Source organism: Amblyomma americanum, chromosome 4 (genome assembly GCF_052857255.1).
Source record: "Amblyomma americanum isolate KBUSLIRL-KWMA chromosome 4, ASM5285725v1, whole genome shotgun sequence".
Taxonomy (NCBI): domain Eukaryota; kingdom Metazoa; phylum Arthropoda; class Arachnida; order Ixodida; family Ixodidae; genus Amblyomma; species Amblyomma americanum.
This window is the reverse complement of record NC_135500.1, coordinates 195,388,850-195,402,716: the sequence shown is the minus strand read 5'-3', so window position 1 is coordinate 195,402,716 and position 13,867 is coordinate 195,388,850. Positions and strand designations below refer to the sequence as shown.

Genomic DNA, 13,867 nt, shown 5'->3' with positions numbered 1-13,867 from the left:
AGCTTTCATTGGCTACACTCTCGAGCTCAGTGATTGGCTGCTGAGCGCTTTCGTAACGGCGAAGAGGAGCAGACGATATGCTCTTCCGGAAAGCCACCCTGCAGGCGCAAAAGTTGACGCTCGCCCGCGAGAATGTGTACTGTGCGGTTCCTGTGCGCTTTGTTCTTACTTACAGACAAGATGTGCGCTTCGGAACCGTGTTACGGCTTGGAAAGAGCATTGTCAGGCCTCAGACACCCTGTTAGCATTGTTCCTTTGCCCCAAAACGAACAAGATGTTCTTGTGGGAGAGCATAGAGGTATAATTATGCAAATAACGTTGCGGCATGCCGTCCGTAGCAAGAACGCTCACGTGTTCTTGAACATTACAAATAAGATTTTGACTACAAATGCACCGGCAGATGAACGCGGGCTGCTGAGCTTTGTTCTCGACCCTGATTTCCCGGAAGAAAAGTATGTCTACGTATGCTACAGTGCTCCGCCAAGACAGTCTGACATGGATCACGAAACAGCGGTTTCCAGGTTTCATATTTTAGGCGATGACGGCAACGCCATATTCAAGGTGAGACCTGTGTGTTTGTTCGTAGGTTTTTGCATTTTGTGGATACGTTGGCACACAGCTATCTAATAACTTAGACTGCACATCCACAGGACGTACTGTGGACGAACCGCTGAGAATAACCTGTTTTCCTGAGGACGTCCTCTGCCGATTCTCAATAAGTCCCTGCCAAGTTCTGTTTCCTGGCCTCAGTACAACCTCAGGACATCCTAAATACCGCATCAGGATCTTCGTGTGTTTTCGGGACGTTAAGACGACCATCTGACGTACACAATTAATGCGATTTATTTGTGCATAATGTGAGAAACTATCGCGGAGAGGCTGGGCATTAACGAGTTGTTGAGCATGAGTTGTTGGGCATTAACTTAAGTTGGTGAGCATGAGTGTTTCTCTATACAATATTTTTAGAAAGTGATGACACTGGACCGCAGTGACGCCTCTGGAGCTAAGAAAAAGTTAGGTTTGTTAGCATCGATCAAAAATTATTTCCCAAGTCTGGGTGTTTTTATGGGCATATCCAAAAAAAAAAAATTGCCGTTGTGTCAAGCATGTTATTCTCGGCGACCTTTCCCCATGCTCTGCGCTGACGGTCTCTGCCTTCAGAAACATGCAACAACGCTGCAGAATGCGTATTTTACATTTTTTTTTCGCTGACTTTCGCTGAATTTCTTAAGAATGATCCACAGAAATGTTGGTGTCCTTTGAGTAAGCCCCAAGAACTCATGAAAATAACAATTGCTGATGAAATTAGAACGGATGCTGTGATGCATCCGCATGATATGCGTGTAGTTCCGGTGTTCAAGGAAGGTGACAAATTAACAGTTGACAATTATCGCTCTATGTCTATTACATGCACTTGCAGCAAACTGTTGGAGCATGCTTTTGCCGGCTAATTGCGAAGATTTCTTTGGGATCGTAATTTTTTTTTTCCTGAAAATCAGCATGGGTTAAGACAGGGTTTGTCCACTGTCACTCCGACTGTATTGTCCGTGCATGAATTTGCATGTGTGCTCGTAATGACCGCACAAACAGACGTGGTGTTTTTTGAATTTAGGAAAGCTTTTGATAAGGTCCCTCATGGCAGACTTCCTGTGCAAACTGGAATGCATCGCTATTCCTTTTCATATCATCCGATGGATTCAAGCCTACCTGAAAGATAGAAAACACTTTGTAAAGATCAATAATGTGCATCCTTCAAGTGTGCTTAGTGTTTCTTCCGGTGTTGCGCAAGGAAGTGCGCTTGGACCGTTATTGTTTGTTAGTTTACGTGAATGGTCTAGTTGCGGCTGTTACTGACGTTGTATCAGTTGTTATTCGCCGATGATAGTGCGGCGTTCAAGCAAATTATTTCTACCGAACATGATTACATGTCTGTACAACCAGCTATTTTCACTATTGATCAGCGTTTGAAATGGGGTGTGGAGCTGATCACTGAAAAAACCATTCTTCGCCGGATAACTAAAAATAAAACGATGAATTTGCTAGCTTATTTTATTCATGGCAGTGTCATTTTAAAAGTTGAAGAATATAAATATTTATAAGTACTGCAATTACAAGAGAAGGCAAGTGTAGCAGGGTAGGCAGAAAGTTAAATGGGCGGATGATATTAAGAAGTTTGCGGGGATACAGTGGCCGCAGCTGGCAAAGGACAGGGTTAATCTGAGAGACATGGGAGAGGCCTTTGCCTTGCAGTTGGTGTATAGTCAGGCTGCTGCTGCTGCTGCTGTTGATGATGATGATGAATTAACAAGTTAAAATGGTCGACACCGCGTCTCGAAAATTATGGGCTTTAAGCAGAAAATTGAAATTGCTCCAGTACACTTAAAGAAATTAGTGTATGATACATGCATACGGCCTTAACTCGAATATGCTTCACCAGTGTGGGACACGTGCATAAAAAAAACGACATCATGCAGCTTGAAAGAGCAAACAGGAAATCTGTTCATATTTAGAAAATATAGAAGAGAAGGCTCCCCATCGCAGTTAATGTATTGAAACAGCATTAAAAAACCGGAAACACGTAGGAATATAAATCGACTGACATTTTTCTACAACAGCTTGACACAAAAAAAATAATCTTACGCACTGCATTAAACATCGTCCAGTAAGAAGCGTAAAATTCACGAACACTCATTTGCCCCGATTTCTGATAAAACGAATACTTTAAAGTACATTTTTCATGTTTACCCCTATAACTTTCAGACCGGAATTCCTTGCTGACACATTTATTTAATTCTGAAGATTTCGGTGCCATAAACAAAGGGCACGACATTATCTACCAATGGCTACCAGGGCATAGCGGACAATCACCGCGCGGATGAGGTCGCGCGAACTGCTCACCACGACGGCGATTTTGTGTCCATCCCCATCTCGAGAGCCGACGCAGCGGGTAGGCTTAGACCACTGTCGCGGGACATCACGCTTGTCGCGTGGAATTCCGTCCAATTTTCCAATTCACGTTTAAAATCCTTGGACCCAGATCTGAAGCTCCGGCTTCCACCCGGCCCACCACGACGTGAAGAGACTTTGCTGTGTCGCCTGTGGCTTGGTGTAGCTTTCGTTCTTAATCGGTATGGCTGGTAGCCTTGCATGTGCCATCTGCGAGTATGACGAGACTATATCCCACATTCTCTGTGACTGCCCTGCCTACAGCGCCGAAAGGCAGTCTCTGTGCCGTGAGCTGGAGCGTCTAGATCTACGCCCACTGACGGAAATGAAGATTCTCGGCCACTGGCCGCGGTGATCGTCGGAGGTAAAGGCCTCCAAGGCACTGCTCCGCTTCTTGAGAACTTCTGGCCTGCACGATAGGCTGTGACTTTAACGAACGCCGACTTTTCATAGTGTCTTCAATTTTTCGGCTACTCTCCTTTCTCTTTCATTTTTTATCCCCTCACCCCTTCCCGCCCGTTTAGGGTAGCAAGCCGGTTATTCTTCCGGTTAACCTCCCTGCCTTTCCTCTTCTTCTTCTTCTTCCTCCTCCTCCTGAAGATTTCGTTAGAACTGGAACGCTTTTTTTGCAAACTAAATTGTGTGAACTTGTATTTTTGTATTTCCTACATTTTGTATGCTGCTAGACATTGTACGTTTTTCATTCTTCTAATTGTATGCACAAAGTATGTATTTCGCTTCTGTTGGGCCAAGAAGTGACCTGCAGTATTTTGAAATACAGTTGAACCTCGTTATAAGTAAGCTGAAAGGGCTCGACAATTGCTTCGTTATAGCGCGTGTTGACCGAACTTCCGAGGGGAATCGTCATTCCTTCGTTACATCCGTTATTTCGTTATAAACCGTTTCGTAATAATGAGGTTCCACTGTAAATAAATAAATAAAATAATCCACCATGATGGCTCAGTACGCTGCTCTGAGTTCGTTACCCGATATCCTCTTCAAATGCATGGACGTCGAGGACATCAGACAGTTCGTTGCGTCCCTGCTGGTGTGAGGTGGGTGTGTCTTAACTCCCCGTAACAACGTAACACCCTATGCAGAGTAAATTCAAAGCATCACAAGTATGAAGGCGAAACAGCAAAAAAACGTTTACATGAACATCCTGCTACCAGTGCTGCATGCGGCAATGTAGGACTATGCCTCACTTGTTGAATCTACGGTGGCTATACTCAACCTAACTATTGCGCATGTAACTACAGTATGTTCAAACACTATACTTACTGCGATGAGTTTGAGGGCAATGGAGTTAAGTACACAGCGTACTTCAATAAACAATTTCCGACGCCTGGAAAAAAAAAATGTTCGGGGCCTAGATGCACAACTTGGTAAAAGATGCACTTTAGGGGTTGCTTATGCAGATTCCAATGATTGCTATAAAATTCAGCTTTCTTCATGGCTCTCGCGTCTGTAAACTATTGCAACAGGTGGGAGGCTGTCAACCAGAGCTGCACAGTCAATTCTGGCACCAGCAGCTAGTCACACATAACATTTTGTATGCCATGACTTTTGAGTGTTTGGATCCTGTTACGGACGGGCATCTTTTGTTCTGCCACATTCAACGCAGCCGCAACACAGCTGCGCACATGTCATGGTGTTGCCCTGGCTTGCGAATGCAGCAGCGAGGGGATTTCATATACGTGCGTGAAGAGTTTTGACGCAGAGGAACGAAAACCAGTCTAAGTCTCCGCGGTGGCTCAGTGGTCATCCATGGTTGTTCGGCTGCTGACCCGAAAGACGCGGGTTCGATCCCACTCTGGTGCAGTTTGGCTCCCCGCAGCAGTGAGTGCATCGTGCTAAGATGGAACTCTATGCAAGTCTCTTTGCACACAACATGGAAAAAGATAAGAGCTGTCCTTGTGCCTAATTATTATTCATAATAATAATTGGTTTTGGGGGAAAGGAAATGGCGCAGTATCTGTCTCATATATCGTTGGGCACCTGAACCGCGCCGTAAGGGAAGGGATAGAGGAGGGAGTGAACGAAAAAAGGAAGAGAGAGGTGCCGTAGTGGAGGACTCCGGAATAACTTCGACCACCTGGGGATCTTTAACGTGCACTGATATCGCACAGCACACGGGCGCCTTGGCGTTTTTCCTCCATAAAAACGCAGCCGCAGCTGCCTAATTATTGCTGAACGCGATCTGGCGATGACAGAAAAACAAGGTGACACTGGCTATACGCCTCCTTTGCTGTCTCTAATGAGGCGGCCCAGAAAAACAACACCTCAGAGGCGCTTCATCAGTGATGTCATATCCCAGATCTATATATGGTTGTGCCATTGCACCGAAGGCGACGGCTTATATGTTATGGCGCACTGTCCGCACCTCTCTCGGGACGAGGTCACGACGCGGGGTCTGCGTGCCAGCCAATCACGCCTTAGCGGTTTGCAGGAGGGAGATAGAAAGGACCGACACCCGTGGAGAGGAGGCCGCGAGAGACGCGGTGGCCGCAACACATTTCACACGCTACGACGAGCCCACATAACGAGCTCCGCGTTCGGAGTTTGTTACGAACCTTTTCACCCGCCCTCGCCAGCCAGCCCCGATGTATTAAGACGAGCATGAGCGGAGAAATGGACAGAGTTGCTGAGGGCTATACGGAATCATGTTCCTGCCTGCCTCTGAGACTGTTTGCTCTCTGTCCCACGGTCGAGCATATCTCAGCCCCCCCGCCCTTATTGTGAAGAATGAGAACAGACGGTTCTGCATGTTTCAGGAGTAGCGGTGATGTCAGTTTGAAGAAAGGGCCTGAGACATACGCCGGCACCTGTTGAGTCCATTTCTTAGGGATTAGAATGTGTGTGCGATGGCGCAGAGCTGAGTAGGAAGCTCAACGCACATGCGGGTTTGAGTTGCGTTCAGGATTTCACTACAACGCGAAAGTTCAAGCTCGGGACAACGCCGTATACTTTACTAGCGAGCAGATAGGTGCACTCCGTGAAGCGGCGGGTGTTGGATAAAAAAACGGTCGCCTCCTCAGTCGGCGGTGGGGTTAGAGACGACCTGATGGTATATCGCACTATTCGTGGAATACGAAGTGCCAGCTCATTTATTCGCTGGGGGAATTAAAGTATGCACGCACCTCGCTATACGGATCAGTGTTGTCATCCATACGCCAAATCATTTCACTGTATATTCTCGAAAAACGAGTTGTCGGTTTTTTGTAACTACAGTTAGACACTTTTCCGCATCCGCATTCGCAACGTACTTGATGTCTGCATGGGATCTTCCTTACCTGAATACTGGGACTTATTTTCCGTGCTTATGGACCTCCTTCACCCCGCGACGTCACGAAGATGCGGTGGCGTTGATGTTAGCAGCGACTTTCGCATGGTAGGCAAAACAGGTTCCGCTTGCCCGTGCCTACCGCAGCTACCGGCGGCTGCTTCAAGCCTGTGCACTGCAGAAGCAACATGTATTGACCAGCTGCGTCACTGCTGGATCCGCGTAGTAGCATAAAAATATTAAATTAGCTTCGATAGGTTTCTCGCGCATAAATGATGCATTCGGAAACTGGCTAACAGGCATTGGGCCACGGTAGTAAAGCGCGAATTCTGGGAGTCGATCGGCACTGCCACTCAATGCACTTAATAGCATGCAAGTTACTGCGTTCATTCACCTGAACTTCAGGATAGTAGGCTGATAATTGCTCAAGGAAAAAAAAGACATATGCAGCTGCACACGCACTTATCACCTTGAGCCGGAGTGCACGGGGCGCCGACAGGTTCACTCGCCCCCAAGGAATGCGTTTTTTTGTTAATAGCACACCATGTTTTAATGGCGCGTTTTGTGACATTTAATATTTACTTGAAACTGTTTCTTGATATGACGACGTAATTATTTCATTCGAGTAGAAAGAAGTCTGGTAAGTTGTGTCAATCTTGCGCGGTCGCGTTGGTGTGCTTAGAATAGCGTACCTTAAGTGTGCTAAACGCCATATGCTTTTACATTGCATCATGCATGTGTCATGTTTCATGAGGTAGTACATGATCGCGAAGCTCGTTTGGAAAGAAGCAGCCGAAGGCGTGCTACTAACAGACACGTGGCGAGATTGAGAGGGGACGCGGCAATGAAAAGTGTTTTCGTTATTCATGCATGCGATATGTAACTAAACTTGGTGCAAATATGAAATTCCTACGCTAGTTTCACTAATTCCCTTTATTTATAGCTATACCTGGTGCAGTTCTGGGTAATTATAATTAACACCGTCGTCAAGTCCCCCCTAGGTCTCAAATAATTTAGTAGATAGTGCGGTTTTTTTATGCCAGCATGTACATAAAGCCCTGTTCATTACGATGACGCGATTAGTTCTTTTTCTATATGATCAGTACTTATGCATGCATAGTTACATGAAAACGTTTCTTACAAGAAATAACTAACACAGTACTGCACGTGTAGGGAAAAAAATCGAGAGATTTATTACGCTCCTCAACGTCTCAGAAATAGTTTGCGACAAATGGAATCATTTGATTTTCATGCGAATTACGAAGGTGAGTGATCCAGTCGCAGAAAATGTGAGAGGTCACAAAACGAACCTTAAAGTTTATTCTCTCGTTTATGGCATCTTCGCTTTCGCTTTAGTCAAAGAAATGCGGCACTGAAATTAAAGAAATTACCTCACAATTTTTGACGAGCACACTTCTAAAAAGCGTAATTTATAAATTTGTACTCAATAATTTGCTATAATTTTTCGTCACGAAACTAGACTTCAGGGCTAGGAAAGAAAATAATTCTAGAAATAAAAAATTTTCACCAAATCGACCAGCTTAATAAGAGGACAAGTCGGCCTGGCTGGTGCGTGGTCATGCGGCTAAAAACAGCGCTAGGGGAGACAGGAGGTGAGGGACACGACGCTGTCCCCACTTTTCGCGCAGCGCGACACGTACGTATGTCAGCAGACGGTGAGCGCACGTCTGCTCCGCCGAAAGAACGCCAGCACATCCTCTCACTACTGTCCCAAAGTAATATCATTCTGACTATAGCAGAGTGTCAAAAACTTCCTATTTTATTCAATGCCTAGCGTAGAAATCAACGGCAGAAATGCTTTCTGTTTACTAATAACCATATATACAATACACAGTGGCAAACTATTTCTCTGAATACGTCGCACGTGGTCAACGCGAGCTCGTGTAATTCAAGAAATTACTAAGTTGAAAACATCAACCATTACTGTGATTCGCAGAAACTGGAAACGCGCCTACAAGCCTTGAAAACCCGCGCTCAACACCTATCCGCGACGCCACTCCCCGACCTTTTGCCTACCACAAGCTCGCTAGCGACTGCAGCGCCACCTCGTTTGTTTACAAACATGCAGGAGGTCTATACGGACGCCATTGTGCAATGCACTTACTACAGCTATGCGCGATTTCCGACTTTCCACTCTCATTATGCAATCATTTGTAAGTGTCAACTCCTCTTTCTGAATCAATGCACGAAAAGGAGCCGTCTCACAAGGTAGCTATATGCGGTCACACAATGCCAGCGCATTGCAAAACAAGCCATAATTTTGTAGCGATAGCTACGTTACGGTAGCATTTCGAGCCTTCAGCGTGGCGGCGCCGCCACCCTGTGGCGAAGCGCAACCCTGTGGTGGCGCTTCACGTTGTCACGTGGCTGGTCACGTGGTGCGGAGCAGCTGCCGGCGGCGCGGTGTCGTGGCTGATCACGTGATTCGTCACGTGGTTGGTCACGTGACCATGTTCCACTCGGCCAGCTGTAGCTATCGCGTCACTCCAGGTTTAACCAGATGTGAACCACCGCCAATTTTTTTGTTTATTCTCTGCCATGAAAACTGATAGAAAGAGATGAAGATTTGGACCTATGTTAGAAAGGGCTTATAAAAAGAAAGAAAAATAAAAGTGGCCCGCCCGCACCGCCAGATGGCACAACGAGCTAAGGGTTTGGACATATATGTTAGAAAGTGCTTATAAAATGAAAGACAAATAAAATTGCCCCAGTAAACTTGTGCGAGAAATATCTAAGAAATATATAAGCGTGGTTATTGGACGGCGTGTTGTCGCAAAGTTTAGGGCTGATCCCTCGCCGGCCGTTTGCTTCATAGCCGTCATCGTAATGGTTTTTTTTTTTTTTAAAGACCTGACTCATAACTGATCCGGATCCGACCTCCTTCAAAACGCTTCGTTTTCGCCTGCGTTTCACTTCACCTTTATTTCTTTAAATACTAGAACAGAGTTGTAATTACAGGAAAAACAAGATCATATTGGCTTACATGAATTAATGCATTGCAAAAGGTTACATTGAATATGCCGGGGTTTGGCCTGGGCGAGAGCAGGACAAAGCATTGTGATGTCATGCTCTCCTCGCCGTTCGTGTCCAGTCGTTCAAGCTGGTCTCCCCAAGCCAGATAGCCTGGAACCATGCAATGGCTTTTATGCGAGCACACTCCGCGACACTCAGAGGACACCGCAGCGGGTTCGTTGACTCACCGGCACAGCGGAGAAGAGGCTTCAGGCAGGAAGGGTGAACGAAATGGGTGTATTGCCCGTGTATGTACCATATGTATACAACTTTTGCGCGATTCTTCCTCTGCCTGCGGGTGAATAGTTGCCTGGAAGGTAGACCGCACGCGACCGGCATGGTTGGAAGGTGGACAGAGGGACGGAACGCAGGAGGTCGAGAGAAGGAGCTCTTTCGAGCTCAGTACACAAGCTCGACAAAGCCCGCACGCAGGGCGAGGGGGCGAAGGCCACAGTTTCACGCTGTCAACGTAGGGTCCATATTTCTAGGGACCCTAGTCAACTTGAGCCGAAGCGTTACGTCACCGTCCAAGATGGCAGCGCACAAGGACCACGCTGGATATCTAAGCCTACCAACGTGTGTATAGACAAATAGGGCTTTGTTTGAGTAGCCTAAACCAGCCAAGCCCCAATGAGAGTTTTTTGAGTGACTGACTCCTCTGTGAGCATGAAGCAGACTGTACGAACTGTGTATCACTCCTCTTATGTGTTTTTTTATAAAGCTGCCAATCAGTGGATGTCTTGCTGATGGACGCTCTGACTATTACGTCTAATTTCTTCTCCACCTAGGAATGCATAACACGTTGGAAGAACTACTCGGCGATCACCAAACAAGCCAAATAATGCGGCTATCAACGACCAAAGTTGGCAGACGAGTCCTCGAGGACCTCCACATAGCGCTGCCACCCACAACAGAAGACAGAGGGCACATTCCCGAGGACTGGAGAGATAAACTTCTAGTTAAATCAATACCAAAAGACACGCATCCCTAGCACGATCAAGGCAGGAGAGAAGCCAGTGCTAGAGCGATAGAGAAGTATTACAGCAGCAAAAGTGACACACTATTATGTAGACTCGGCGGGCCCTACGCGAGAGGGCATCTGCACCGTCGCTGTCATACACGATGGAAAGCAGGTGGATGGACTCTCGGTGAAAACTAGTAAAGTTGCGTTAGCCGAGGAAGTGGCGATAGCGCTGGCGGCCACTCACTCCGACGCCACGCACATAATTTCTGATTCCCAACTCGCCTGTCAAAATTATATGAGAGGAAGAATAGCGCCGCTTGCCAGCAAAATTTTAGCAAACGCGCAACATAGCTCAATGCAGAGAACAAAACAATCTGTATGGGTGCCCGTACACCAGGGAATAGAAGGGAACGAGGCTGCTCACACAGCCGCCCGAGCGTCTCTCCCCCGGAGTTCCACTGAATTCCCAGACTCTGTCGGGACTCCTGCACCGAATCCGCTTACCACATATGCGGACATTACAGCATATCCGAGCCTCAGTAGGCAGACGTTCCCAGAGCCTGCCAAGGGCCAGGATAGAACTGAGGAACGACACCTCAGAAGGCTGCAAACGGGGTCGTTTCTAAGCCGTGCGATTCTAAAACACTTAGACCCGACTTTTTCGGAGTACTGCAAGTATTGGTCCTATTCGTACGCGCCTGCCAGAAAAATCTGCAAATAAAGTGAGTAAATCAGCCAACGCGAGAGGGCTGGGAGGCAACCTTGTCTGGCTGCTTGGACCTGGAGTCCCAGAGATCTCTGGTTCAAAGAGCGCGGGCAGCGGCTACCGCCAATGGTGTCCCGGAATGAGGACTACCACCCAGGCGAGGGAGCGGTGAAACCCTCCACTCTCCGCTAAAACCCGCCCCAGTGCATACAATAAAGTTTTGCCACCACCACCACCATAAAGCTGCCCATTTTAATTAAGATCGAAATGTCAACAGCAGCACGGGGCGTTACAGCAGAACAGTTTGCTTTTCTGTAACACGGCGAGTTGAGCGAATTGGTACATACTTGAACTAAAACAGCACAAGAACAGGGACAAGAAAGGACAGGACAAGCTCTGACTGAAGGTTTGTTGAAGAGGAACACGTGAAATATGCTCTCTTTACAGCGCTTGTCCAGTCTTTTTTCTTGTCTCTCATCCTCCGCTGTTTATGTTCAAGTTTGCCTTTCACTAATGCATTACGTGTGAAGAGCTAGAATCAACAAGGCTGGGAAGTGAAACTTGTTTATTTATTTTGTGCTTTTTTTGTTCTTCATAATGAATTTTAAATCAACATTAAAGGACTACATACACGAAATTCCTGCTTTTCTGTTTTCGTCTTTCAGACGCACACACACACACACTCACGCGCGCACACACACACACACACACACACACACACACACACACACACACACACACACACACACACACACACACACACACACACACACACACACGCGCACACACACACACACACACACACACACTCACGCGCACACACACACACACACACACACACACACACACACACACACACACACACACACACACACACACACACACGCGCGCGCGCGCGCACGCACGCACGCACACACACACACACACGCACGCACACACAAGTCAATATAACTGCAGATACGTCGATTGCTATAATTCTTGCTCTTGAAGCAGGTATTACAGTTTACATTGCAGTTTTTCCGTACTCCATTATATATATTGCAGGCGAATACCACGCGGTGAACCACGTATTTTAATGTCTCACACTTCGTTTTAAAGAAGAAAACATACAATAAAATTGGGTGCCCATATTCCTTTATGTTCAACTCCTAACTTACATCACTCATCCTGTTCAAATTAGGTTGTTTGCTGACGTTTTTTTTTCTAATGAAACCAATTCCCCAGAAGACCAGATTTAACAGCCACGCAGATGGCATCGAAAATTCACTTGCTGGAAATGAAAAGTCGAAGAAAACAATTCATAACATTTGTTTCTGAATGATACGAACGTGAATAATGCGTTTTCGGAATTATAGTCGATTAGCCGCCGCGGTCACAGTGGATATATGGTGCTTGGCTGCTGGCCCACGGCCATGGTCTGGACGGTTCGATTCAGGCCTTTGCTGTCGCATTTCGATGGGGGCGAAAAGAGGGCCGTGCGCTGTATGATGTTATAGTGTTCGTTAAAGAACCCCAGGTGGTCGAAATTATCCGCAGCCCTCTTCTACGGCGTTCCTTATAGCCTGAGTCGCTTTAAAACATAAAACCCCACAGACAAATCCAAACCTGTATAGGCGACTATTTTTCCACTTATTTTTTTGCTCTCTTTAGTGTCGAATACTTAATTTTATGGGATGCCGAATTTTAGCTTGAGGGATTGTCTGAATGAGCGGTTGCCATTAAGTGAACGCATTCTGATGTTTATGACGTTGATTCTTACTTTTTGTTAGTGTTTCTTCGTCCATAATGCAAGGACGTCCGCAGTGAGGCTATTAACAATGAACCGGTAATAACAATCGGTGAAATAGTGCTCCTGTTGTCACGTGGTAGGCACGCCTGACAGTTTAGAGTCTGCGCTAATATAATGAGACTTCACTGACTTCTTTCACTCCCTGTCTTATCCCTCCCCTTACGGCGCGGTTCAGGTGTCCAACGATATATGAGACAGATACTGCGCCATTTCCTTTCCCAAAAAAAAAACAATTATTATTATTATTATGACTTCCTTTCGAATGCGAAATTAAGAAGAAGAACCAAGATGGTAGCTGGTAAATACTATTCGGATTACGGCCTTCCTTTATAAAGGCTTGTTCACATGCAAGCGACTAAGCGGCGCGTCGCAAGCGAAAATTTGCCATTTTTTTGAACCTCTTCGCTCTGGCCGCTCGAGCCGCCGCGACGACTCAAGCCTCTTTCACATGCAAGCGAAAACGCTAGCGATTCCCGCCGCAGCGGCGGAAAAACCTGTTTCGAGTCGTCGCGGCGGCTACAGCGGCCATAGCGGCAAGGTTTCAACAAGTTTGAAATTTTTCGCCGCGCCGCTCAGTCGCTCAGTCGCTCACATGTGAACCAGCCTTAATAATAATAATTAATAATTGGTTTTTTTGGGGGGAAAGGAAATGGCGAAGTATCTGTCTCATATATCATTGGACACCTGAACCGCGCCATAAGGGAAGGGTAAAGGAGGGAGTGAAAGAAGAAAGGAAGAAAGAGGTGCCGTAGTGGAGGGCTCCGGGATAATTTCGACCACCTGGGGATCTTTAACGTGCACTGACATCGCACAGCATACGGGCGCCTTAGCGTTTTGCCTCCATAAAAACGCAGCCGCCGCGGTCGGGTTCGAACCCGGGAACTCCGGATCAGTAGTCGAGCGCCCTAGCCACTGAGCCACCGCGGCGGCTGTTTGGCGCCGCGGCGGCAGGATTCGCTAGCTTTTTTTGTTTGCGCATGAAACAGGCTTAACTGCCTCGCTCATTCCGTGAAGCTGACCCAGCGCGTGCGAGCGAACCGAAGCAGCTAAAATCTGGCGCGACGGAGGCCTAATCACGGCTATGCCACGTTCGTGCATACGGCAACCCGAGCCCATTCATCAGGGCGCCCACAAAGAGCTCGGCCT

General features: G+C 46.9%; 1 protein-coding gene across 1 annotated transcript in view; it reads left to right on the top strand.

Moving 5' to 3' along the window:
- Positions 1-132: 132 nt before the first annotated feature.
- Positions 133-13,867, top strand: part of LOC144129948 (HHIP-like protein 1) — a 45,819-nt gene continuing 32,084 nt past the window's right edge. Inside the window, exon 1 of the mRNA XM_077664004.1 lies at positions 133-570. Within this exon, the coding sequence (XP_077520130.1) occupies positions 133-570 (438 nt within the window). The remainder of the gene's footprint in view (positions 571-13,867) is intronic.